The sequence below is a fragment of the Oreochromis aureus genome, linkage group 7 (genome assembly GCF_013358895.1).
Source record: "Oreochromis aureus strain Israel breed Guangdong linkage group 7, ZZ_aureus, whole genome shotgun sequence".
In the NCBI taxonomy this organism is placed as follows: Eukaryota; Metazoa; Chordata; class Actinopteri; order Cichliformes; family Cichlidae; genus Oreochromis; species Oreochromis aureus.
In genome coordinates this window covers 49,156,158-49,179,676 of record NC_052948.1, presented here as the reverse complement: position 1 = coordinate 49,179,676, position 23,519 = coordinate 49,156,158, and the positions used below count along the sequence as shown (strand labels likewise).

Here is a 23,519-nt window from a genome sequence, read left to right as displayed (position 1 = left end):
TCAAGATGGAGCAGCTAGAGAGCGAGGTGCCTCCTCTGCCGCCCCGTTTCCGCTTCAGAGACCTTCTTCTTGGGGACCAGAGCTTCCCGAATGATGACAGGTAGGTAGGAAGCTCTGCTTGTAACTCACACAAGCTTGGCTGAGACGTGGTGTTTGAGGTGGTCAGGAACTGAAAGAAGTAAGCTGAGAAGAAACTGTCAAACTTAAAATTTGTGCAATTCTGACAGACGCATCAGCTCATAGACATATAACCTTTATAATGGGTGTTATAGGTAGCCTAATATTTCAACTGTCTATGGACCAATTTAGCAATTTCTCAACATTGCATTTAGCTTAGCATTTCAGGTAATTGTCTCTTAAATTCAGCACTTTTGCTGTTTGCCTATTACTTTTAACAAATTATTTTGACTATTGACCCTTAGCTGAGCTACCTATGTTAGCTGTTTATTGCTTTGTACTCATCTAAGTTGAGCTGTTGCAACATTTATTTGTAACTCTTAGGTTTTTTTCATATAAAATTAGCTGTTTTGCTATTTGTAGTTTACTAATTTGAGTTATTTCAACATTCAGTTGTTACTTTAAGTATTATAAGTATTATAGCTAACATGTCAGCTTTTTATCCTTTCAATGCACCATTTCTTTACGTTTAGCAAACAGCTGTTTGCCCAATAAGGTTGGCTATTGATGTCATTTTTACTTTACTTTAGTGAATGATTAATGTTAGTTAGTTAACATTATTTGCTAACTAGCATTCTCTCAGCAAGCAAGTGTAACAGTTGAGTTAAATGGTGGATGTTTTTTTGTCGGATTTGGTTAGCTGTCCTACTTAGTTTTGTATCCCGAAGCAAGCAGCTGTAATCTTTAAAGAAAACTGTTAAAAATATGCTGCTTTCCTCCTGTTTAATGTGGACTATTTTGGGATAAATCTAATAATAATGAAAAGAAGACCTTGGTTTCTTTTTGCACCATTTTGTGAAGATAAATCTAATAACTGTGGTAATAAATTATCAAATGAATTTATGTTGGTCAGTAGCCTTTATAAAACGTTATGAAATAGCATTAAGTGAAGTAGTGTAAAATGACGACATCTAAAAAAAGAGCACACATCCATTATTCCCCGTTTTATTTTAAGTGGCTGCTGTTGTTGTTAATTTTTGACTCCACTTGTTTGAATTTTATGTAAGTTATTAGTGTTTTATTTGCAGCAGCCCCTAGAAATATACAGGATGAAAAAAAACAAGTAAATTGAATCATGTGTCACACATGATTTGATCTCATCACAGCTCTGTTGGTCGTCCGCTCATGTTGCTTTCACTTATCAAGCGCGCTGATTGCCAGACCTCTTTTTTTATTTTTTACTCCTGACAAATACTGTTATTTGGAGTTCAACCCCACTTGATTCACCTCTTTGTAGTTGCTGAAAAGGCTTTGTTCATTGAGTGTTTACCAGTGTTTGCCCCCTCCAGACTTTAGCACAGAGAAGCACAGTTTGAAGTGTTCTCTTTTTCCGGTGTAAGTGGTGTTTGTGTTTAAAAGGGGCCAGAAACGTAGCAGGATTTGAGGCGCTGTCCGTGGTGCTGAATAAGAGGGCGGTACATGAGAAGCTGTGGAGCAGGTGTCTGTGTACGTATTTGAAGACTGAAGAAGTTTGACTTGAAACACATTTTTCTTTTCTGCGACAACATTGTGACCTAATTCACTGTCAGAATTGAAAATGAGATCTCTCCGTCGGTCTTTCTGTCTTTCCTCATCTACTGCCTTCAGCGCTCTACTCAGCTGCAGCATCTGTGCGTGATAGATGTGATCAGCAGCAGTCTGCTTCTGTTTTTCTGAGATCTGCTTCACTGGTTTCCATCCTGAGATTAAAAAACATTTTACTTTAGGGAATTTAGAGATCCTTCTTCTTCATTAGTTTAGGCACAAGCTCAAAAAATAAGAAATAAGCACTCTTTTTTCTGTTACAGCATTAAGTTTTGAAGTGAATTGACGTCCATAATTTGGGTAAGTCAGCTAAAAAGCTAAAACATCCTCGGGATGTTTATTCAGTGCATAATTGCGTGTTCTCCAGATGGACCGCTGGAGAGGTATGATCAGATGTAATTTTAGAAGTGATAACAGCAGCAGCAAGCATTTCAGACTGTAGAGCTGTTTGTAATATTTGTCATATCTGTTTTGTTTGATGAGGAATAACAACAAGCTCTGCCAATGCTTTTAGTCAAAGATGACCTTTTCTCCAGCTGTCCTCACAGCTATCCTCGTTTTCTCTTCGAGAAAGCTGCAAACCTTTCCAGCTCCTATTTAAATGGTTTCCCGTCTTTTTTTTTTATTCTGTCCCTGCAAATGAACGCATCTTCTGTCCTTAGGAGATAGTGTTGTTTATAGGTGACTGATGCTTCAGGTTAGCGTTCCAGTGGTCAAGTCAAGAGCTTTCTCTTGAAACCCCAAATGTCACCGGTCACATCTGTCCGGGGAATCATCCGTCACTCAAAGGTTCCTTTCTAAAAGAATCAACACTCAGTAGTGGCAACATAATTTGCCACAACTGAGTCCAATTTCAAAAATATGTCTCAGTTTGCTACATGATAAATGTGCAAAATAACAGAAAAGGTTCATTGCCCAGACTGTCTTGTATTATATTAAAGCTTGTTTTGTCTGTAGTAGAAAATATCTAAAGTAGATATTAATTGTTTATCTATTATGTAACTTTTGAAGTAGTATAAATGGCTATGATAAAGTTATTTATTAATAGAAAAAGCTGTAAAACATGAAAATATTGTTAAACGTTCGTAATCTATGCCCCCCATTGGATTTTCCAAAGCCTTCCACTGAGCTGGATTGGAGTCTTTGCCAGACCAATTCTGGCCCCCGAGCCTTGTTTCACTGCCTTGCCTTGAATATCCCCTACCTGATTTTCATCTAAACTTTGTGATTCTGAACACCATGATGTATCTTAGAGGCAGAGGCTGTGATGTAAGGGTGTTCACGTGCAACTCAGAAGCCACACTGAGTGGCTGTACTGGTGTGGGCGAAAGGGGGTTCAAGAGGGATGGCCTTTCCTCCTATTTTCAAAAGCACTGACTGCTGGGGGCGAGGTCATCTATAAATTAGTACTTCAGACATCGCAAATTTAGAGGAGACAAAGAGGTGGGAGACTGAAGGGAGGGTGACTGCCAGAGCAGTCCTCTTGATTTTCCTTTCATCTGCACTGCCTGTTCATTTTTTTGTAAAAGTGCATCATCTTTCTGTTTTTGTCCCAATCCACCACATCCTGCAGAGCAAAGCGAGCGTCATCACCAACTTGTGTTTAGCATGATCAGACAGAAGAACAGACTGCAAGGCGGCACATTCATTGTGACTGTACGAGCTCCGAGTCATGAAAACTTCCTTCCAACAGGCTGAGGGTAGCCTGCTGACATGCTGCTGATGCCAACAGCAAATTAAGACAAATCCGAGTTCATCTGACAATCTCTCTGATATGGCACAGTGAATGTTTACAGCTTTGTGCTGCTGGAGAGGACCATGCTGCAGCAGCAGCAGTTAGGGTTATTCCTGTCAAAGCAACGTTGCTGTGGCAACAGGCCCGCGCAAAGAAGGGAAAAAATAAAAAATAAAAACGAGAGAGCGGCTGCGGGAATATATTTCTAAAAATACTCCAACAAGCTGAAAATTAAAAAAAACCCCAAAACGCTTCGTCTATGATTTCTTATTTTTAGCTTCTTATCTTTGTCGTTTCATAAGTTAAAGCTCAAATCAGTTCATCATCCGGCAGTGCTGTGCTGGTATTTTAGAGCTGCAGTGAGGCACGTTGGTCATCTGTAGGAATTCAAACTGGCTGCACGACGCAGCTACAGGTGTCCTGCACGATGGATCCGGAGATCCTCATCCCAACCTGGAGGTCGGACGCGTTTGGTAGTGGTGACGCTGGGCAGAGGTAGGGCCACGCGAAGCGGAGACCAGTTTACCCTCCGAAGTGCGCACGATGTCCAAATGTTAATGGAAATGAATGCGCCGGTAAAGAGGCGGGGGAATAATGCTGTCCAAGGCTTTTTTCTTCTCTTTGCTGTGAATTATTATTTTCAGGCGGGAAGAGTTGTAGTTATTATGTATTGGGAGTTATTAGGAGATAACCAGGAGTTTGATAAGCGATGGAAAAATAAACAAACAAAAAAACTTCCTATTTATTTATTTATAGTGGCCAGGATCAGAAAGTCATTTCTTGTTTTACGCATCGGCACTTCTGCTATTATATAAAGTAAAACCGTATTTTAAGGTCGTTATTGTGGATTATTATGTTCTCAGTTACTCCTGTACCTCTTTTGTTCAAGTGTGAAAGCCCCCACTCGCGAATTTGCAAGGTGACTATTTAAAGTAGTTGACAACGGAAAGATCTTCAGTCACGAAAACGCACAAATGTTGACTGCTGAGACGCACAAGAACTGAATCTTTGTACATTTTGTTTCAGTCGTACCAATAACTGATTTGTTTTAGCGGTAATTTGAAAGTCAGTTTAGTGTCATGAGAAGAAAAAACAAATTAACTGAAAGTTTGTGAGATTTTTGGGACTTTTTGCTTGAGGACTTTTTACATATATATTAATCCATATATTTTCTGTCAATTGATGAATGGCCTTTTGGATTGGAAGCAACAGGTCTATGCTGTTATTGATGAACCCCTCGAGCTGCATTGATTTAATGAAAGCGAGGCAATGATCACACACACTCGCTGAGCCACAAGCAGGCGTTTAAAACGATCTAATTGGTCACAGAATTGTGCGTCTTGTTGCCTGAAACTCCGACGTGACACTGCAGTATGACTAATATCAGACCTCTTCAGTTCGTAATTGTGTGCTCAACAGGAGCTGATTAAGGGCCATTACTTGTACCCATTAGGCCTATGTATGCGTGGGAGGGTATACGGGCGAGATAGACAGACAGACACAGACAGACAGACAGAGAGCAATCTGTAGGACTCTCATATACGACAGCACAGCCTCTCATTTGAAGTGTTTCTGCCTCCAGAGCCCATCTCTGTCTTGCTGCTGGCCACATGTTACAGATGTTTTTAGTTCTCATCGCAGAGCGGTTCTCTCAGTTTTTTTTCACTGAAGGGTTTCCATCACTGTGATGTAGTTTTAGTGTCGTGCAGACCTGAAATAGCCGTTTTAGTGCCGCATCCAACAACCCACACCGCCTTTTCCCTTCCACTGTGATCCTTTCAGCCACAAGCCAAAACTTGAGATTAATGGAGCATCAGTGAAGCGTTGCAGTTTTTCACCCTTTCTGAAATCCTGCTAATCTCTCTCATGCCTTCCTTTTCATTCCTTCCCATGCCCATCCATCAGAAAACAGTACTGTGAAGACAGCACTGAAATTCTCTTTCATTCATAGCTACCAAAGGAGTTTTTGCACTTTCTCTCTTTTTGTGTTTTGCTCTGTCTTACAAAATGTTTATGAAATCTTATTTTAACCTTTGGTCTTTCTTATAACAGGAAAGTTTGAGTTTGCTAGTGTTGTAGTTTATCCTGAAAATGTATCTGGTGAAATGATTATTGCGATATTGTTAAATAGGTTGTTAAAAAAAAAAAAAAAAGTAAAAATGAGGGGATTTGGTGGTTAGCAGTGTTGCCTCACAGCAAGGAGCTTGTTTTTGAACCTCCTGGTTCACTGGTTCTTTCTATGTGTTTTCTTTACCTGTGTGGGTTTCCCCTGGTGTTCTGGTTTTCTCTTTCAGTCCAAAAACATGCTTGTTAAGTTAATTCGTGATTTTAAATTGGATGTATGTGTGGATGTGAGAGTGTGTGGTGGTTGCCTTTCTTCCTGTGTTAGCCCTGTAATAGTTTGTGCTGTCCTCAGTTCTTCCCATCTTCCAGCCCGTGTCAGCTCAGCTAAGATCCAGCCCCCAGGGGGCCACAGGCTACTTACAAGAGAGATTCTTTTTCCCAAGGAATCTCTCCTAATCCCAGCTAGTTTGGATTTAGCATAATTTGATGATCTATACAGCACTTTGGAAAAATCTTCAGCCACTCTTTATTTCCTTATACTTTACTAAGAAAATGAGAAACAGATGCACTGATTTATTGAGTTGTGCAAACATAGATGGAAATAAGGTAAATGAGATAAAACAGAGTTGGTAGAATTCTAACAAAAGTCAATATTTGGTTTGACGACCTTCAGCACAGCCTCAACTCTCTTTATGGTCATTTCTTTAAGTAGTCTTCAGAAATAGTTCTCCAGGCTTCTTGAAGGACATTCAAAGCTCTTTTTTGGATATAGGCCACCCTTTGTTCCCTCCTCTGTCAATATGATCCCACACTGTTTCAATAATGTTGAGGCCAGGATCTGATGAGGCCATTTCTCAGCAGATCCTGGTGTGTTTTAGTTTTCACTGTGTGGTATGCTTTTACTGAATTGAAAGTGTGTTTGGGATTATCACCTCGCTGAAAAATGAAGCTATTGCCAAGCAGCTTCCTTAAGAATGTCTTCTTGACAGCCATCCTTGCACTGAGACCATTTCTGATAAGGTTTCATTGAATAGTAGATGGATAATTGGAAGGGCTAGATGCAACTCTCAGGTCTTTTGTCAGGCCTTTGCTAGATTTACCCTCCCTATTTCTTAATGACATGACTTTAAAATACTGTTCATGTGTACTTCATTAGACCTGCCACTTATGAGTTTATCCTCAGCTATCCTCGACTCGACTGTCCAGTTTCTTCAAACTTTGTTTCCTCAGATATATGCAAAGTGTTTAGCTAAGAGCTCTCTGGGAATCACCTTGTTGCTTCAAAAACTATTTTATCCTCGTCCAACTTCTAACAAAGTGCCTAAAGATACCATTTAATAAGGGTTCTTTGCTAAGTTTTCTGGTATGTGTAGGCACAATGCTTTTTCATCCCCTCAGTTTGATTCCTTTTTTAATGCTTGAATGATTCATAGGTCAGTGTTACAGTAAGTGGCTTAATAATAATAATAATAATAATAATAATAATAATAATAATAATAATAATAGTAATAATAATAGTAATAATAATAATAAAACAATCCTCTGAAAATGGTCAGGTGTAAGGACTGGACTTAAAATTAGTATTGGTGAAAAAACAGCAAGAAAAATTTTGAAAGTCCTTCAGAAAGTCTGGTGAACCTTTGTTCAAGACAACCTTAAAGAAGTTGCAAGTCTTCCTCCTTCAAAGAGAAATATAAGAAAATAGGGGTGACTCAAAAATTTTGCACAGTACTATATTGACTCAAGCATCTCACCAGCTGGCACGAGTAATAAGCCAAACTATACAGTAGCACAGGCAGTCAGTTGTTGGCAACAGGGTCTTACATTTGAAGTGTCTTCTTTTTTGGAGTTTTCATGTTCTCATTGTGCCTGTGTTGTTTTTCTTTGGGAGTCACGACAGTTTGAAAAAATGTCACAGGCACTCAAACTAGATTGGACCTCCACATCAAAACCTGATGGATGGGCTGATGCTGTCACAGGGATGCAGGAGGATCAGTCTTTGACAGCTTTGAGAGTGCACAAACGCAGCTGTGTGGGGAGATGCAGTGATTTCTCATTTAGCATAAATATGAGCAGCAACAGGAGTAGGATGAGAGAAATTGAAAATGTTACTAAGGCATACCAGAATAAAAATGAATCTCCTCACACTCAAGATATTTTCTCAATAACCACAGTTAATTTGTAAAGGAGTCACTGATGAATATACATTTTCATCTTCATTATATCATTCTTAATAGCAAATACAAACGGGTGTGCACAATGTCTCGCACAACATGTGTAATCCTTCTGTGGGATGGTGCAAAAACAAATCTAATATTCATTTATGCACAAGCGCGTCTTTTCATCCATTCTGGATGTTGGATTTCTCATCATAAAACATGCTTTGGTCTGATATGGAAATCCTGCAGTGCCACTGATAGATGTCACTGACACAGTGATATCTGCATAAACAGTTCCCATCTACTATATGACCTTTTTAATGATGATATCAGAGGAATAGAAAAAAAACTAGGCTGTGTTATCTTATCTTATCTTATCTTATCTTATCTTATCTTATCTTATCTTATCTTATCTTATCATTCTCCTTTTAAAATATGAATGTTGTTATCTTGAATACAAAAAATATGCAAAAATATTTACCTTCTTCTCTTTTAACTTCACTCCTGGCTAAAATGATGCTCCACACTAGCAGCTGCTCTTTGGTTTCTTCAGTTGACGCTGCCTGGCCTACAGGAGTCCTGTCATGTAATTGGAAACTAAATCAGACACAGCTAATTACCTAACTCTCCTCAGGCAGATAATTACAAAAACAGCATTATGAATATTCATGCTGTATTAACGTCGTCGTTTTGAAAAACATCTTCGTATCTCTGTTAATGCTGCTGTGTGACTGTATCTCTCCCTCTCTTACCTGTTAGGGTGCAGGTAGAGTTTTATGTGAACGAAAACACCTTCAAGGAGCGCCTGAAGCTTTTCTTCATCAAAAACCAAAGATCAAGTAAGTGGATGGTGCCGGCCACCATCTCATGTTCTTATGCTGAGTGCTGCTTAATTGAAAGGGCAACACAACAAAAGCAAACCCAGAAAGCTGTGCATAATAAGACCTAGATGCATAAAGAAGGGGAAATAATGATTGAATATGTACATTTGCTCACTTCTAAAGAACACTTTCAAATTTTCATGGTAGTTATATATTAATGGAGCAAGACAGAATATCAATTAAAAATCCAGAAAGGACTCATTATATGAAGAATTGTGAATTGATTTGTATGTCACTGAGTGAAATAAATATTTGATCCTCTACAACCCAGCAAGAATTATTCTGATTCCTGCAGATTGGCCGTGTGTCAATTGCAATCAATCAAAAAATCAGCCAAGCAATTAGAGATGGTCCTGATCTCAACTCATTATGTGTATAAAGCACACCTGCCCACAGAATCTGTTTCATCCATTCCAACCGCTCCACCACCATGGGCAAGACCAAAGATCTGCCAAAGGACATCAGGGATGAGATTGTAGACCTGCACAAGGCTGGAATGGGCTACAGTTGTTGGTGTGATTATTCAGAAATGGAAGAAATATGAAATGACCATCAGTCGCCTTCAGTCTGGAGCTCTATGCAAGATCTTACCTCATAGGATGATCATTAGAAAGGTGGTGGATCACCCAAAAACCACATGGGTGGAGCTTGTTAATGATCTTAAGGCAGCTGGGGCCACAGTCACCAAGAACTCCGCTGGTAACACACTACTACACTGTAAGGAATTGATATAGATAGATATGTTGCTGCACCTGCAATGTCCCCCTGCTCAATTGGGCACATGTACAGGCCCATCTTAGGTTTGCCAGTGAACATCTAAATCAGCGGTCCCTAACCCCTGGTCCGTGAGTTGTTTGGTATCGTGTGTCTTATTTTGAAATAAATATTTACACATTACCATAGCGACCAGAGAGCATTAAGGGGCAGAGAGGAGGATGTTGCTCTCAATGTTGTTGGCGCATTTCAGGAGGACGCTGCTAATAAAGTTACACAATTACACAGTGAATTTGTGTTTATTATTATATTTACAAAATAGCACAGTTTTTGTCTTGGTCGAATCATTTTATTTTGTTGTATTTATCAGCGACACCTTAATGGCCGGTCTGTGAAAATATTGTCTGAAATTAAACCGGTCTGCAAAAAGATCTAAATGATTCAGAGAAGCCTTGGAAGAAAGCGCTATGGTCACATGAAACCAAAATTGAGCTCTTTGTGTTTGTGTTTGGAGGGAGATGGTTGCTGAATATGATACAAAGAACACAATCCCCACAGTCAGGCACAGAGGTGGAAACATTGTGCTTTGGGGCTGTTTGGGGCAATCCGATGATGGACACCTTCATCAGATTGATGGGGCAATGGCCGTGTACCATAAAATCCCTTCTCTCAGCCAGAACAATGAAGATGGGTCTTTAATGGGTCTTCCAGCATGACAGTGACTTAAAACAAACCACAGAGCCAACAAAGGAGTAATTAAAGAAGAAGCAAATTAAGGTTATGGAGTGGCTTAGCAAGTCTCCAGATCTCAGTCCTATAGAAAATCTGTGAAGGAAGCTGAACATTTGAGTTGCCAAGCAGCAACCAAGAAACCTAAAGGATTTAGAGAGTTTCTGTAAAGAGGAGTGGAACAAACTTCCTCCTGAGATGGGTGAAACCTGGTGAGCAGCCACAAGAAACATATTGCTGCTGTGCTTTCCAACAACAGTTTCTCCACCAAGTATTAAGTTAGACTTTGCTTAAGAATCACTGACATGCAGATCAATGATATCATTCATGTAATTTGTTTTTTCTGGATTTTTGGTTGATATTTTGACTCTCTCCATTAAACTATAAAAATTATTTTAAAAAGATGTTATAAAAATTAGAGACTTCTTTTCTTTGGAAGTGAGCAAACTTACAAATTCACCAGGGGATCAAATGATTATTTCCACCACTGTATGGGAACACCTGTGGAGAATCCCAGATGTTTTTTCCTTATCTGTCAGAGATTTACTTTGAAGAAATGACACTGTGTTAAATGCAGTTTAAACTTAAACTCAGGAAAGCCTGTGTACACACGGTCACAATAAATCTTATTTACAAATAAAATTTATTTATAAAAAATCTTATTTTCTTTTGCCTTCAGGCCTCAGGATTCGTGTGTTCAACTTCTCCCTGAAGCTGCTCACCTGTCTGCTGTACATCATCAGAGTGATGACAGACAACCCCGCTCAGAGCGCAGGCGCCAGCCACAGCGCCGCGCAGCAAAACGCTCCCAGTGGCAACAACAAATGGTTTGTTTAAAATAAAGACAAAGGTTTTCAGGTCAAGTCGAGGATTTTTATCAAGCACATTCTAACACAGTGTTATCACAACACTCTGAAAAAATGAAAAAAACAATTATAATGTTAAGATTTGTTATTCATTCATTGCAGTTGATTAATTCTTTAAAGGAAAGCAACAAAAAAGGCGAAAAAATAAGCTAAACTGCAAATAAAATGCCAAGTACTGAATATAAGGTTACTGGTTAAGGTTGCTCTGCATATTATATGTAGGAGGACTGTTCCACAGGTCGGGATCATAATATCTGTTTAGAAGCCCTGGAGTCTGCATAATCACAGCAACAGCAGCCTCCTTTGGTGTCCTTTAGATGACACAGCATGCTCAATGTGCGATACTATATATAGGATACTGTAGCTATTGTACGCATCATAAGACCTAAATGTCACATACTATGATTTACTCATGAAAGTGGTCCCTTTCTCATTTTTTTAAAAACCAAATTATTATGAATTGAATAAATATAATGTGTAAAACTGCCAATTCTAGAGCTACTACATGCAAACGAGTGCAGACCTCCCAGTTTGCATCTGTTCATCTAGAGTCGCCTCTTAGTGACTCTAGATAACTTTAGGCCAGTCAGTGGTGATCTGTAGAGGTCATGTCTCATTTCAGTGTCTGCCCTATCAACTTTTTGCTGTGCTTTATCTACCTGCTGTTGTGACCATGGGTAACTGGGAATCAGATTTCGATACCAGAGATAGTCACCTCAGAACAAGAAGCTCCTGGGCTTGACTCCACCAGCAGTGTGCGGCCTTTCTGTGTGGATTTTGCATTGCGTGGTTTCTCCCAGGATTAGTTTGGCTTACTCCCACAGTCCAAATGTCAGGCATTTCAGGTTAATCCTAATTACAGTGATTCTAAATTGGCTGTAGGTGTGAGTATAAAAGTGTCTGTGTCTGTTTGCATGAACCCTGCGACAGTTGAAATGAGCTCTGGCCGCCCCACACCTTAAATTGAATAAGTGGATAATAGGCGGTGGAATGGATAAACATTTTGTTATATGAGAAATATAACAAAGGGTCCACTTTGATGACTGAAGATATATAAGTCTTGTAAGACCAATAGATAAAGTAAAGATTTGTTTATAAGACAGAAAATAAAGCTTTTTCTCTTCTCCATACAGTTATCTATGTCAGGAGCTGGCCAGCTCCTTTGGGTGGTTAACTTGATTAATTGGCTTGTTGTGTGCTTTAATTCTTACACAAATCAAATTATAATTAATAAATAAATGTATGTTTCATCCTGTGATATATCCTCCCTTACCATCATCACTACTCCACAGTGTCGACTGTCAGTGGAACGGTTCAGTGCAGGACAGAGAAATTAACTGGTAAGCAGCAAAAGGTGTGATTTCTTTCAGCTCTTTGTTTGGTCTGATACCTCATTTCTTCCATTCACCTTATTAGTTATTCTGGCAGGCCATCGGTGTTTTCATTATCGGATGTTCCCTTTTTATCAACATTTATGTAAAGAGATCCCTGCCAGCTTGGTCTTCTGTTTATCTCACGTTGTCACTGATGGTATAGACACAAATCATGTACTATTTTTCTTTGATTTGGAGGGAATTTGTTGTTAAATGTAGTACAATTGTCACTGTTGTGTGCTTTCTCTGTCAGGGAGTTGATCTTCTGGGTGGATAGGAAGGTTCCTGTCTGGGCCATTCAAGTGAGTCACAAGAGAAGAAAGAGCACATAAAGCAGAACTTTCAATGACTTTCACTGAGTTGCATAAACTTGTGTGTGCGTGTTTGCCGGCCTCATTGGCACAGCTGGTACAGTTTGCACCTTGTGAGTGTCTGTGTGTGTGCATGTGTGTGTCACTGTGGCAAATTGTCCTGAAAACATCTTCTGTAAGTGGAACTACCACAAAGCCATTTTGAGTACTCGGGCAGGTCTTTATCTGTCTGTCTGTCTGTCTCTCTGTATATCTGTCTCTCTGTCTGTCTGTCTGTCTGTCTGTGGACAGATTTCAACAGCATAGCGTCACAACCGTGCAAGATTCAAGATACTTTACAGGTGTGTAGTTGAAAATGATGGCCGATTTTTAAAGACGGGGGTTCTCCGACCCATGCGTACTCACACGATCAGGTAACAGTGTAGCAGTGACTACATGGGTCGTGGGTCGGAACATCAACATATTGACAGGTGTTGCAACAGGTGTGATCCCATCTCTGCTTTCAGTTGTGCTGTTGACCAAATAATTGACTGTCTAATGCAAACCATAAATGTCTAATCATCAAGTGAAAACATAGTGAGCGTCATTCTTAGAAGATTATTTGTGACAAAGCTGTTGTAAATAATTAAGTATGTCTTATTTCCTGTTTTTGCACAGGTGATTGTGGCCATCATTAGTTTCCTGGAGACTATGTTACTAATGTATCTGAGTTACAAGGTAAGACAGAGTGTGCTAAAAAAAGCACTCTGGCTTCAAACATGATTAATGCATTCTGTACAATTAATCACTTACAATGTGCTAGATTGACAATCCATAAGTGGTGCAATTAGACCAAGTCATTTGTCAAGGCTACATTAAAGACAGACAGTAATTACAGGATATGGCTGAGGTGAAGGAATAAGTGGTTTTGCAGGGTGACAGACAACAATGAATCTCTGCAGTGACTCACTGTCTTTTGTGTGCTTACAGATGAAAGTGTTAAAAGTCTGTGCCTGTTTTTACTTTTAGGGGAACATTTGGGAGCAGATATTCCAGGTGTCCTTTCTTCTGGAGATGATCAACACAGTTCCCTTCATCATTACGGTAAAAGTTTTACCATGACAACCCCGAAATGTGCCTTATTATGTAGAAGCACTCTATGAAAAATTAAGCACATCCTATGATTCAGAAGCTTGTAGAATCACTTTTAGCAGCAATAACTTAATAGTTAGCAATCATTTTCTGTATGATTATATCACTCTCTCACATTGATGTGGAGGAATTTTAGCCCACTCTCTTCTGCAACATTGCTTCAGTTCACTGAGTTTTGCAGTTTATTTATGCACAGCTCTTTTAATTCAATTCAGCTCAATTTAATTTATTTATACAGCGTCAAATCGCAACAACAGTCGCCTCAAGGCGCTCTATATTGTAAGGTAGACCCTACAATAATACATACAGAGAAAAACCCAACAATCATATGACCCCCTATGAGCAAGCACTTTGGCAAAAGTGGGAAGGAAAAACTCCCTTTTAACAGGAAGAAACCTCCGGCAGAACCAGGCTCAGGTTTTGGTTTGACTGGAACAACGGAACACCCTATTTCTTTTATTTTTCAGCTTCTTTGTTATAGATTTGATGCTGTGCTTGAGCTCATTGTCCTGTTAAACATGTGGTCTCTGGAATTATTGCTATACAGAGGAGTTTGTGGTTGATTCTAAGACTGCAAGGTCCCCAGGACCTGTTGCTGCAAAATAAACAAATCGTCACCCCTCCACTGTGACGATTTGATAGTTGGTATAAGGTGTTATGCTACACTGTTAAAAAAAATCCTAGAAAAACAGTAATATTCCGGCAGCTGGGGCGCCAAAATAATACCATAAAATAACAGAAAATAACTTTCTCATAAAAATACGGTTATTTTCAGTTTTTTGCTTTTAAACATTAAATTAGGAACATGTTAATGTGATTAAACAATGAAATTACCTATAAACAAGGTCAATAAATGTGGCAATGAATAATAATACTTAAATGTACAGAAATATACAGTTAACAGTTGGTTTAAACAATAATGGATTGCATGCCCTGGGACAGACTGACAGAGGCGAGGCTGCCATATCGCACCATCGGCCCCTCTGGCCATCACCAGTAGGCCGTAGGTGAAGTGTCTTGACCAAGGACACAATGATCGAGAGTGTCCGAGCCGGGGCTCGAACCGGCAACCTTCTGATTACAAGGCGAACTGCCAACTCTTGAGCCACGATCGCCCTAAATAGCAACAATAATAATAATTATTTGATGTAAAAAAAGTTTATGAGAATCATTTTATATATTTTTCCATAGCATTACATTTGAATTTAACAGTTCAATCTTTCAAATAACGGACACATATTTGTGAAATCATGGTACATTTGTGAATGTATGTTAACAATCTAAATATGCATATGTACAGACAAATACATTTAAAAAACAAGAAAATTATGTTTTATTACATTACAGTGATTTTACGTTAATTTACATTTGAAATGTAAATACACAGTAAAATACTTTTATATTAGGATTTTTTTTACAGTGTATGTCCACTTCTGGGAAGATTGGTCACTATCTTGAATGTTTTCCACTTTTGAAGAATCATTCTCATTGTATGAAGGATTGTATGCATTGTATAAATGATGGACGTAATACTCCTAATACTCCCTCCCAGATTGATGGGCAGCAACAGTTGCTTCTCAAAGATGGTTGCTGAGTTATTTCGTCCTCTGTATTGTGTTAACACACACCTGAATGCTGTAGACCAGCAAAATGTAAAAACTTCTGCTCCTGTATTACCCTCATTAGGTGTACTCACACATAATGATGGTCTCTTAATCAGGTGCATTTGATTATCAGCACCTGGGTGCTACATAACCTCTTAGGTCCGATTGGTAGGGTGTACTCAATTTTTTACACACTCTTCTGCTTAGGCTTACTTTGCTAAATAAATAACGACATGATGTAATATGTCATGTTGTTGTTACTCCAAATATATTTATCTGTTCTTAAGATAATGTTTTTTATTATATTAAGATAGATAGAATCTAAAGAGGGTGTACTTTCTAATGGATGGCACCTTGATTGTGATGGCCAGAAAAAAATAATCATTTCAAGCTCAGCAGAATTGTCTCTTTAAAGAAGTCCTGGCCTTGCTACTCTAAAAGATAAAACAAGTTTCATTAAGGACTAGTTTGTTTGTGCCAAACTGCATCAATGTGCAGGACAATTGTGCATCTACCTGTCACAAGAGGGTCATGACAATTTTAAGTCTGTAAACATTCAAATCATTGCCCTTGCCTGAGCTGTAAATAATGCTGCATGCTTGCTTTGATTAACTCTTATATGAAAATGCTCAACCACAACAAGTACTAGAGAGGTAACACTGACATTTTGTGCAGATTGAGCTACATGGACAGAGAAGATAGAACTACAAACATTATAGCTGACTAAGACAGTGCAGAGTATTCCTCTTTAATGATTCTGGGTATAAAAACGTTACACAGTAATACTTAAAAGTTTTAATTTTCCCAGATAGCACGTTTAAGCTGCAGACATATGCCCCACTGCTGTGAGGTTTTTATTGTTTGAGAAAACTGTGAAATGAAGTGTTTTCTACCTCTCCTCAGATTTTCTGGCCCTCGATAAGGAACATTTTCATTCCTGTGTTTCTCAACTGCTGGTTGGCCAAATGTGCTTTGGAGAATATGATCGTAAGTCAAAGCAGTTAACTGAATTTTGTCTATTAAAGACCAGTTTTCAACAGCTTGGTTTTCTTCAGACGTTTTAACTGCACTGATTTATACAGGCCTTCGTACTCCCCGACATCCACACTGTAACAACAAAAAAGCCTTCATTGGCTCTGCTCTGTTTGTGCTGCACACAGGAGGGAGCTCATTAGGGATTATTTTCAGTGCTGTGTGCATTTTATCATGTTGCTCTGCAGACTGCAGTGGGGAGCATACAAGAGTAGAAGCATCTGCAACCACTAAACTAATTCACAATTAAATTGAACAGGGGTACACGCAGTGTTACTGATTTTAAGCATTTGTATCCTTGGGAGACACGGTGGTCCAGTGGTAGCACTCACTGTCACCTCACAGCAGGGAAGAGCTTAGTTCAAATCCAGACGGGTCCTTTTGCATGTCCTCGCTGTGTCTGCTTGGGTTTGCTCCAGGCATTCCAGCTTCCTCCCACAATCCAGAAAACATGCATGAGGTTGGATTAATTAGAGATCCTAAATTGACTCTAGATGTGACCTATTATCTGTCTCTGTGTATTAACCCTACAACAGATTCACAACCTGTTCAACCTCGTCCTATGACAGCTGTGATAGGCTTCAGCCTCCCCCTATAACTCTGAATTTGATAAGCAGAAGAACATGAATGGGTTTGTAACTATAACTGCTGTATGTTGTTTATGGTGTAGAACGATGTCCATCGAGCGATCCAGAGGACCAACTCAGCCATGTTTAACCAGGTCCTCATTCTGATCTGCACCCTGCTCTGCCTCGTCTTCACTGGGTGAGCCTGCTTCTGCAGGGACTGTCAGCTGTTTGTAAAACCATACTGTTCAGAGTGGCAACATATTTTGTTTCTCTGTGTGTGTGCTGAAATGTGAAAGAACTGTGCAGATTTTTATTTATAATCTTAATAATTACTAAGCTATTCAAAAAATGGCGATCCAGATAATTCCAAAATTATGGGAGCATAACTTTGACAGTGCTGTTTAGTTCACTGCAGGGTAGTTAAACTCATAGACAGTACGTAAAACACAGATGTAACCATGATTATGTGAGCTGTTAATTTATAAACTGTTGTTTTGAAGCCTGGAGCTGAGCATTTTCACCATCAGCATCTTGGTTTTTGGAAACCAGAGGTGACAAGCAATGGTTGGCTCTGACTGAGAAATTGAGCGACTCTGTACGCTTGTATGGTAGCGACCTGCCAATCACAAGGCAGGCAGACTCCAAAATATACCCTGCTTTATTTAACTCCGAATGGGGCCATAAATTTAAAAATGAAAATCATGTTATACAGAAGATTCAAAACTAGCGATTGAGACCATAAACATGTTAAGAAATTTTTACTGAGGTCAAAAATCAAGGGTCAAGCAGAGTCATTTTCTTAGTCACAGTCTGACTTCTTTACAGAAATGAAGAAGTTGCCGCCGTTAGGAAGCATGCAGTTTACAGGTACTAACGCCTAGTTTCTGCTTCCTGTTGTCGACCTCACAAATAACTGTGCGTGAGTGTGAGGGACCAAGCAGCCAAGGCATAGAGGACACGGGAAAAAATGTCTTCAAAAAGGGTTTTCTTTATTTTAACCCTCAAAAAGGTTCAAAGGACAAAATTCAAAAACATAATTAGCGGGCCCATAAAAGAGGTCAACTAAATATAACTCTACAAAAAGTAATTTCCAGAAACTTAAACAAACAAAGTGGACACAACTTAACTCACAAACTGACCTAAAACCAAAGACACATGAGGGTAGATTTTATAGTGGTTTGGCCAAACTATTTACACAGAATAGGGGGAAAACAAAAACACACACTAATATTAACTAAGCACAGAATAACATAAGTAAACCTAAAACACCCCCGTTCCTGATAAGCACATGGTTGGTCCTGCTGAGCAGGCATTTTGTTCTTAGGTAACTCAAAGAGAGAGAAACATAATTAATATAACAGAAAAGATTTCTAGAAAAACCACACAATGCTATTATGCGCGCGCCTCATAATATCAGTGTTAGGTTTAAATAAAATGATTAATGAAGAAAACTGCAAACCAAACTAATAAAGTGAACAAATGGACTGATTTACCCATGTGTGGCTGATGCCATCACAGTGAGAAAAGTGACGTCACAGCTCCTGGCATCCACCGTGCTTTGGTGTTATTTCAGCTTACTGTATACTCTTGCTTTTTGTGACCTGGTAAATGTGACACTGTTGCCACAGCCGAGTACAAAACAAGCGTACAAGATCACATTTCAGTGATATAGCCGTACAGGAACTTAGACATTCCCAGATTATACAGTGGAGGTTGATGCAACAGCTTTAAAAGATGAGAATTTACAGTGAAAACGCAGAAAAGCACTCACCAGCTTTGTGCTTTGATTTCTTCTACTACTGGTTAAAGTATAATTGTAATGGTGAAGAGTGATCCAAACCATTTTTGCTATCTGAAAAATGCTCAAAATGAATTCAAATATCAGTTATGAAGTCAAAATGACAAACAAAAGCTTAATGTTTATTTTTTATTATTATTTACACAAGCGTATTAGTTGTTAATACAGCATATTTATTTATCTACTCCTTGTGGCCTCTATGTCCAGGTTCATAACCAACCTACATGCTGTAGCTGTATATGCTGACTTTGTATTTGTTTGTATACATGGTCTGTGTAATCTGTTTGACACAGCACGTGTGGGATTCAGCACCTGGAACGAGCAGGCAAAAACCTCTCCCTCTTCACTTCGTTCTACTTCTGCATTGTCACCTTCTCCACTGTGGGCTTCGGAGATGTGACTCCCCGCATATGGCCTTCCCAGTTACTGGTAGTCATCATGATCTGCGTGGCCCTGGTGGTGCTGCCTCTTCAGGTACGAAGATAGTGAAATAATCTTTGGATCCGTTTACATTTCCTCGTGTGACCTTTGCGTCACTTGCTGCTTGTTAGTTTGAAGAGCTGATCTACCTGTGGATGGAGAGACAGAAGTCTGGGGGGAATTACAGCCGCCACAGAGCACAGACAGAGAAACATGTTGTGCTGTGTGTCAGCGCACTCAAAATAGACCTGCTCATGGATTTTCTCAATGAATTCTACGCTCATCCACGACTGCAGGTAACGACTGTTACATACGCATGCTTGAGGTTTACTTACAAGTGATAATGACTGACATGGTGTGTCTCCATTTACATAGAAATTCCTCTTTTGAGATACTGATGTGGTTCTTAAATAATCTTCAAGGATTACTATGTGGTGATCCTGTGCCCAACTGAAATGGACCTCCAGGTGCGAAGGGTGCTGCAGATCCCTCTGTGGTCTCAAAGAGTCATCTATCTGCAAGGGTCTGTCCTCAAAGATCAGGATCTGCTTAGAGCCAAGTAAGTTACAGTTCCTATAACTAGATTATACTTTAACTGTGACTTTTTCCAATATATAATCCTGTAAAAAAAAAAAAAAGACTCTTCACAGGACTGTTTGCAGTCCTGTTAGAAACTAATCACACCCTTCCTGCTTCCAATAGGAATTAAGAGGGTAAGTAACACTTAGCCCTGCTAATCAAATTTACTTGATTAACTGATCATCAGCAAGTGAGAACACCTCTACAAAATTTTGGCAATTTGCTAATCTTAACACAATTAAAACAATGCAACAGTCTCAGGAATCACACTGTGCAATTCCCAGAGAAACTGGACCCCAGAGCTCAGACTTTACAGGCTTCAGCTAGCATGTTAAATGTAGAGGTTCATGACAGTACAATGAGAAAAAGACTGAACAAGTCTGGCTTGTTTGGAAGGGAGAAAGTGACATGACAGCACAGCACAGCGGGTTTGCCAAGTTGCATCTGAACCACACGACTTCTGAAACAATGCCCTTTGCACAGATGAGACCAAATGTGAGGCCATCTGTCCAACAGCTAAAACTTGGGCTCAAACTGGGTCGTGCAACAGGACGACAAGATTGTAGACAAATCTACAATCTTGTTTATTATTTCCTTACGCCTGGTACAATTTCTTTTGGTGTTATGGTTTCATGCCCCTCTTGTTTTCCCACACTGTCAATTTATTGTCTCCTTAGTCCTGGTCTTTTATTTTGGGACCTCTTGTCTCTTGTGTTTTGTATTCAATTCTGCTTCCCCTCTTTCATAATCTGTAATTAGTTTCAGCTGTTCTCCCACCTGTTGCCTGTTTCCTTGTTATCCTGTGTTTGTATATAAAGTCTCAGTCTCCCTTTTATCCTTTGTTGTATTTCTCCTAGTTCCATATTTCCCTTGAATACTAGAAGTTTTGGTTTCCTTGTTTTTGACTTGCATTATTTTGAACTTGGTGTAAGTTTAGCATTAAAGCCACTTTTAAGTTTACCTGTCGTCTTCCAAGTCCTGCATTTTGCGTCCATCTTCTATCTGCTACACAGCTGTTTGTGACACAAATGCCCACAAATATTAATGAAATGAAGGGAAGTTTCAAACTAGACGAGTTTCTGCATAACATGTAGGGGACGTGGTAAAAGTCTGGCTGGAACACTGTCCATCATTTACTGAAATGCTCCATGTTGGTGCTCATTTTGTGGGAAACTGAAAATTGCTTTATTATATAAAATTTTACAATCATTGTGTAAACTTTACATCATTGAGTTCGCAGAATAGCATTAAAGCACTGAATGAATACTGGGAGAGGAGAGGATGGGAGATGAGCTGTTGAAGCCCATATTATTAGTGAATGCAGTCCTTAGAAACCCACTGTTGTGTAAGTGTAAACATAGTCATAATAAAATACTGTTTTATTGTGTTTGCTTCACTATGTTTGGCAAGGGAGAAGACATTTTGAGAAGAGGTCAGAGTGATGTGAGAATTTTATTTCTAAATAAATTCATTTGGGCCCAAAAGTATTTGTGCTTGACTTCAAAAGAATGCTACTAGAATGAAAATGAACAAATGGAAACACAGCTTGGATCAAATGCGCAGTTAAGATGTTAAGATAAATGTCAAATTTGCCATTACAAAGAATAACACAGATGCTGAAAGAGAAAGTTAAAAAATGAAATGGTTCCAAGACTGACCCTTTCTGAAATTGTCTTTTTTTCCCCCCTTTTTTGTGTCTCAGTCTGTGCATATTGCAAATAGCTCTGTGTGCTGTTTTTTTTCAGTTTGTTTGTCTTTCTTGGTTTCCTGTTGATTGGTTATGTTAAAATATAATACTATTCCAGTGTCATATTCATAAAGACAGCTTTATGGATTCCTTTAATCATCTGACATCTGCACCTCATTTATTTCCAATTAAATCGTCTACAGTGGCTCCCAAAAGTTCATATTTCACATTCTGGGAAAGGTACTGATAATTCTTGCAAACTGTCAGTAGGATTTAAAAGACTATTGTCCTACCAATCCTTAATATTACCCTGATATTCTCTTCTTCTTTTCTTAGTAAATAGGCTTGTCAGAGCTATTGTTTGGCCTCATACTCAGACAACACTGTAATTATTCATTCAAGCTATACTCATTCCTTTTGAAAGTGAACCGATAGAGGGACTGCTCTTCTGAAGAAAGGCAACATAATCTGTCTCACATTCTTCTGATACTTTGGAGTTGTGAAAGATTTATGAGGGAGACTATGGAACATTGTAACACTGATGAAAGGCATAAAAACTTGTTGTCAATCTGTATGTCAAGTCAGGTTTATTTTTGTAGCCATAATGACATCTATGACTCAGTTGAATTTTATTTATATCGTACCTCTCATACAAGTCCAATTTGACAAATATCCAGTATGCAGAGCTGCAGCCAAGCTTAAGCGATAAATCCAGGAATTTTGTACAGCGCATTACAGTTAGTTTGCATATTTGTGGTAATCGTATACAGTCTTGATTCATGTGCGGCTGTTTGGAAAACTTCACAGGGAGATTCTTTCAGTGAAGTTGTGACAAAGGTGACAAAGACAAAGGTGTTCAATAGACAGACCCATACCAGCAACAGCCCAGATATAAAGTGGGGGAAATAATTATTTTGGTCTTTTGCTTAATTTGTAGGTTTGCTAACTTAAAAAAAAAGTCTCAAATTTTTATGGTAGTTTCATTTGAATTTTAATAGAGACAATATCAACCAAAATCCAGAAAAAATACATTACAAAGAAGTTAGAAATGTATTTGCATATGATTGAGTGAAGTAAGTATTAGATCCTCAAGCAAAACATAACATAACAGCGACAGCAAGAAGATGTTTCTTGTAATTGCAGACATCCCAGGAGGGATTTTGGTCCGCTCCTCTTTCCAGAAACTCTCTCCTTTATGTTTGTTGGCTGCTGCTTGGCAACTCAAAGCTTCAGCTGCCTCCACAGATTTTCTATAGGATTGAAGTCTGGAGACTGGCTAGGCCACTATATGAACTTAATGTGCTTCTTCTTTAGCCACTCCTCTGTTACCTTGGCAGTATGTTTTGGGTCATGGTCATAGTGGAGGACCCATCCATGAACTATCTTCAGTGTTCTGGCTGAAGGAAGGAGATTCACATGGCTCCTCAATACAGTGAAATTGTCCTGGTCCCTTAGCAAAAAAACAGCCCCAAAGTATTTTTCCAACTCTGTGCTTGACTGTGAGGATGACTTTGGGTCATACTCAGTATTTCTCTTTCTTCAAAGGCTGAGTTGATGCTGAAGAGCTTGATTTTGGTTTCTTGTGACCACAGCACTCTCTGAATCATTTAGATGTTCACTGGCAAACTTAAGACAGGTCTGTACGTGTGCCTTCTTGAGCAGGGGGACCTTGCGGGCACTGCAAGATTTCAGTTCATTACGTTCAGTGCATAATGTGTTACCAATGGTGACTTCAATTCAGTTCAGTTTTATTTATATAGCGCCAAATTAAACAACAGTTGCCTCAAGGCACTTTATATTGTAAGGTAAAGACTCCACAATAATACCAAGAAAACAGAGAAAACCCTAACAATCATATGTTGGTGACATTGGGAAGGAAAAACTCCCTTTTAACAAGATGAAACCTTCAGCAGAACCAGGCTCAGGGAGGGGCAGTCATCTGCCACAACCAGTTGGGTCTTCCTGTTATTGTAAGGAGAGGAAGAGAAGTTTTTTGGTTTTTTTTCCATTTCTAAATCACATGAACAGTTGTTACCTTCTCACCAACCTTGTTGTCGTCTTGTAGTCCATTCTAGCCTTGATGCTCTTTGGCAGCTATTTGGTTTTGCGTGGTGGTGGAGAAGTGCGAATGGAAGAAACTGATTTTATAGACAGGTTGAATAGGTT

At 39.1% G+C, this 23,519-nt stretch overlaps 1 protein-coding gene across 3 annotated transcripts in view; it reads left to right on the top strand.

The window, feature by feature from the left end:
• kcnt1a (potassium sodium-activated channel subfamily T member 1a) overlaps nt 1-23,519 on the top strand; it is a 38,507-nt gene continuing 14,988 nt past the window's right edge. For 2 of the 3 annotated variants that reach the window (XM_039614419.1, XM_039614418.1), the window contains exons 1-12: nt 1-100; nt 8,419-8,498; nt 10,663-10,810; nt 12,142-12,189; nt 12,476-12,524; nt 13,191-13,250; nt 13,542-13,616; nt 16,172-16,255; nt 16,971-17,065; nt 18,961-19,141; nt 19,219-19,383; nt 19,510-19,646. In XM_039614419.1, the coding sequence (XP_039470353.1) occupies nt 6-100; nt 8,419-8,498; nt 10,663-10,810; nt 12,142-12,189; nt 12,476-12,524; nt 13,191-13,250; nt 13,542-13,616; nt 16,172-16,255; nt 16,971-17,065; nt 18,961-19,141; nt 19,219-19,383; nt 19,510-19,646 (1,217 nt within the window). In that variant the 5' untranslated portion in view covers nt 1-5. Of the gene's footprint in view, nt 101-3,733; nt 3,932-8,418; nt 8,499-10,662; nt 10,811-12,141; nt 12,190-12,475; nt 12,525-13,190; nt 13,251-13,541; nt 13,617-16,171; nt 16,256-16,970; nt 17,066-18,960; nt 19,142-19,218; nt 19,384-19,509; nt 19,647-23,519 lie in introns of those variants that run through there. The other variant, XM_039614420.1, reaches the window with a different exon arrangement.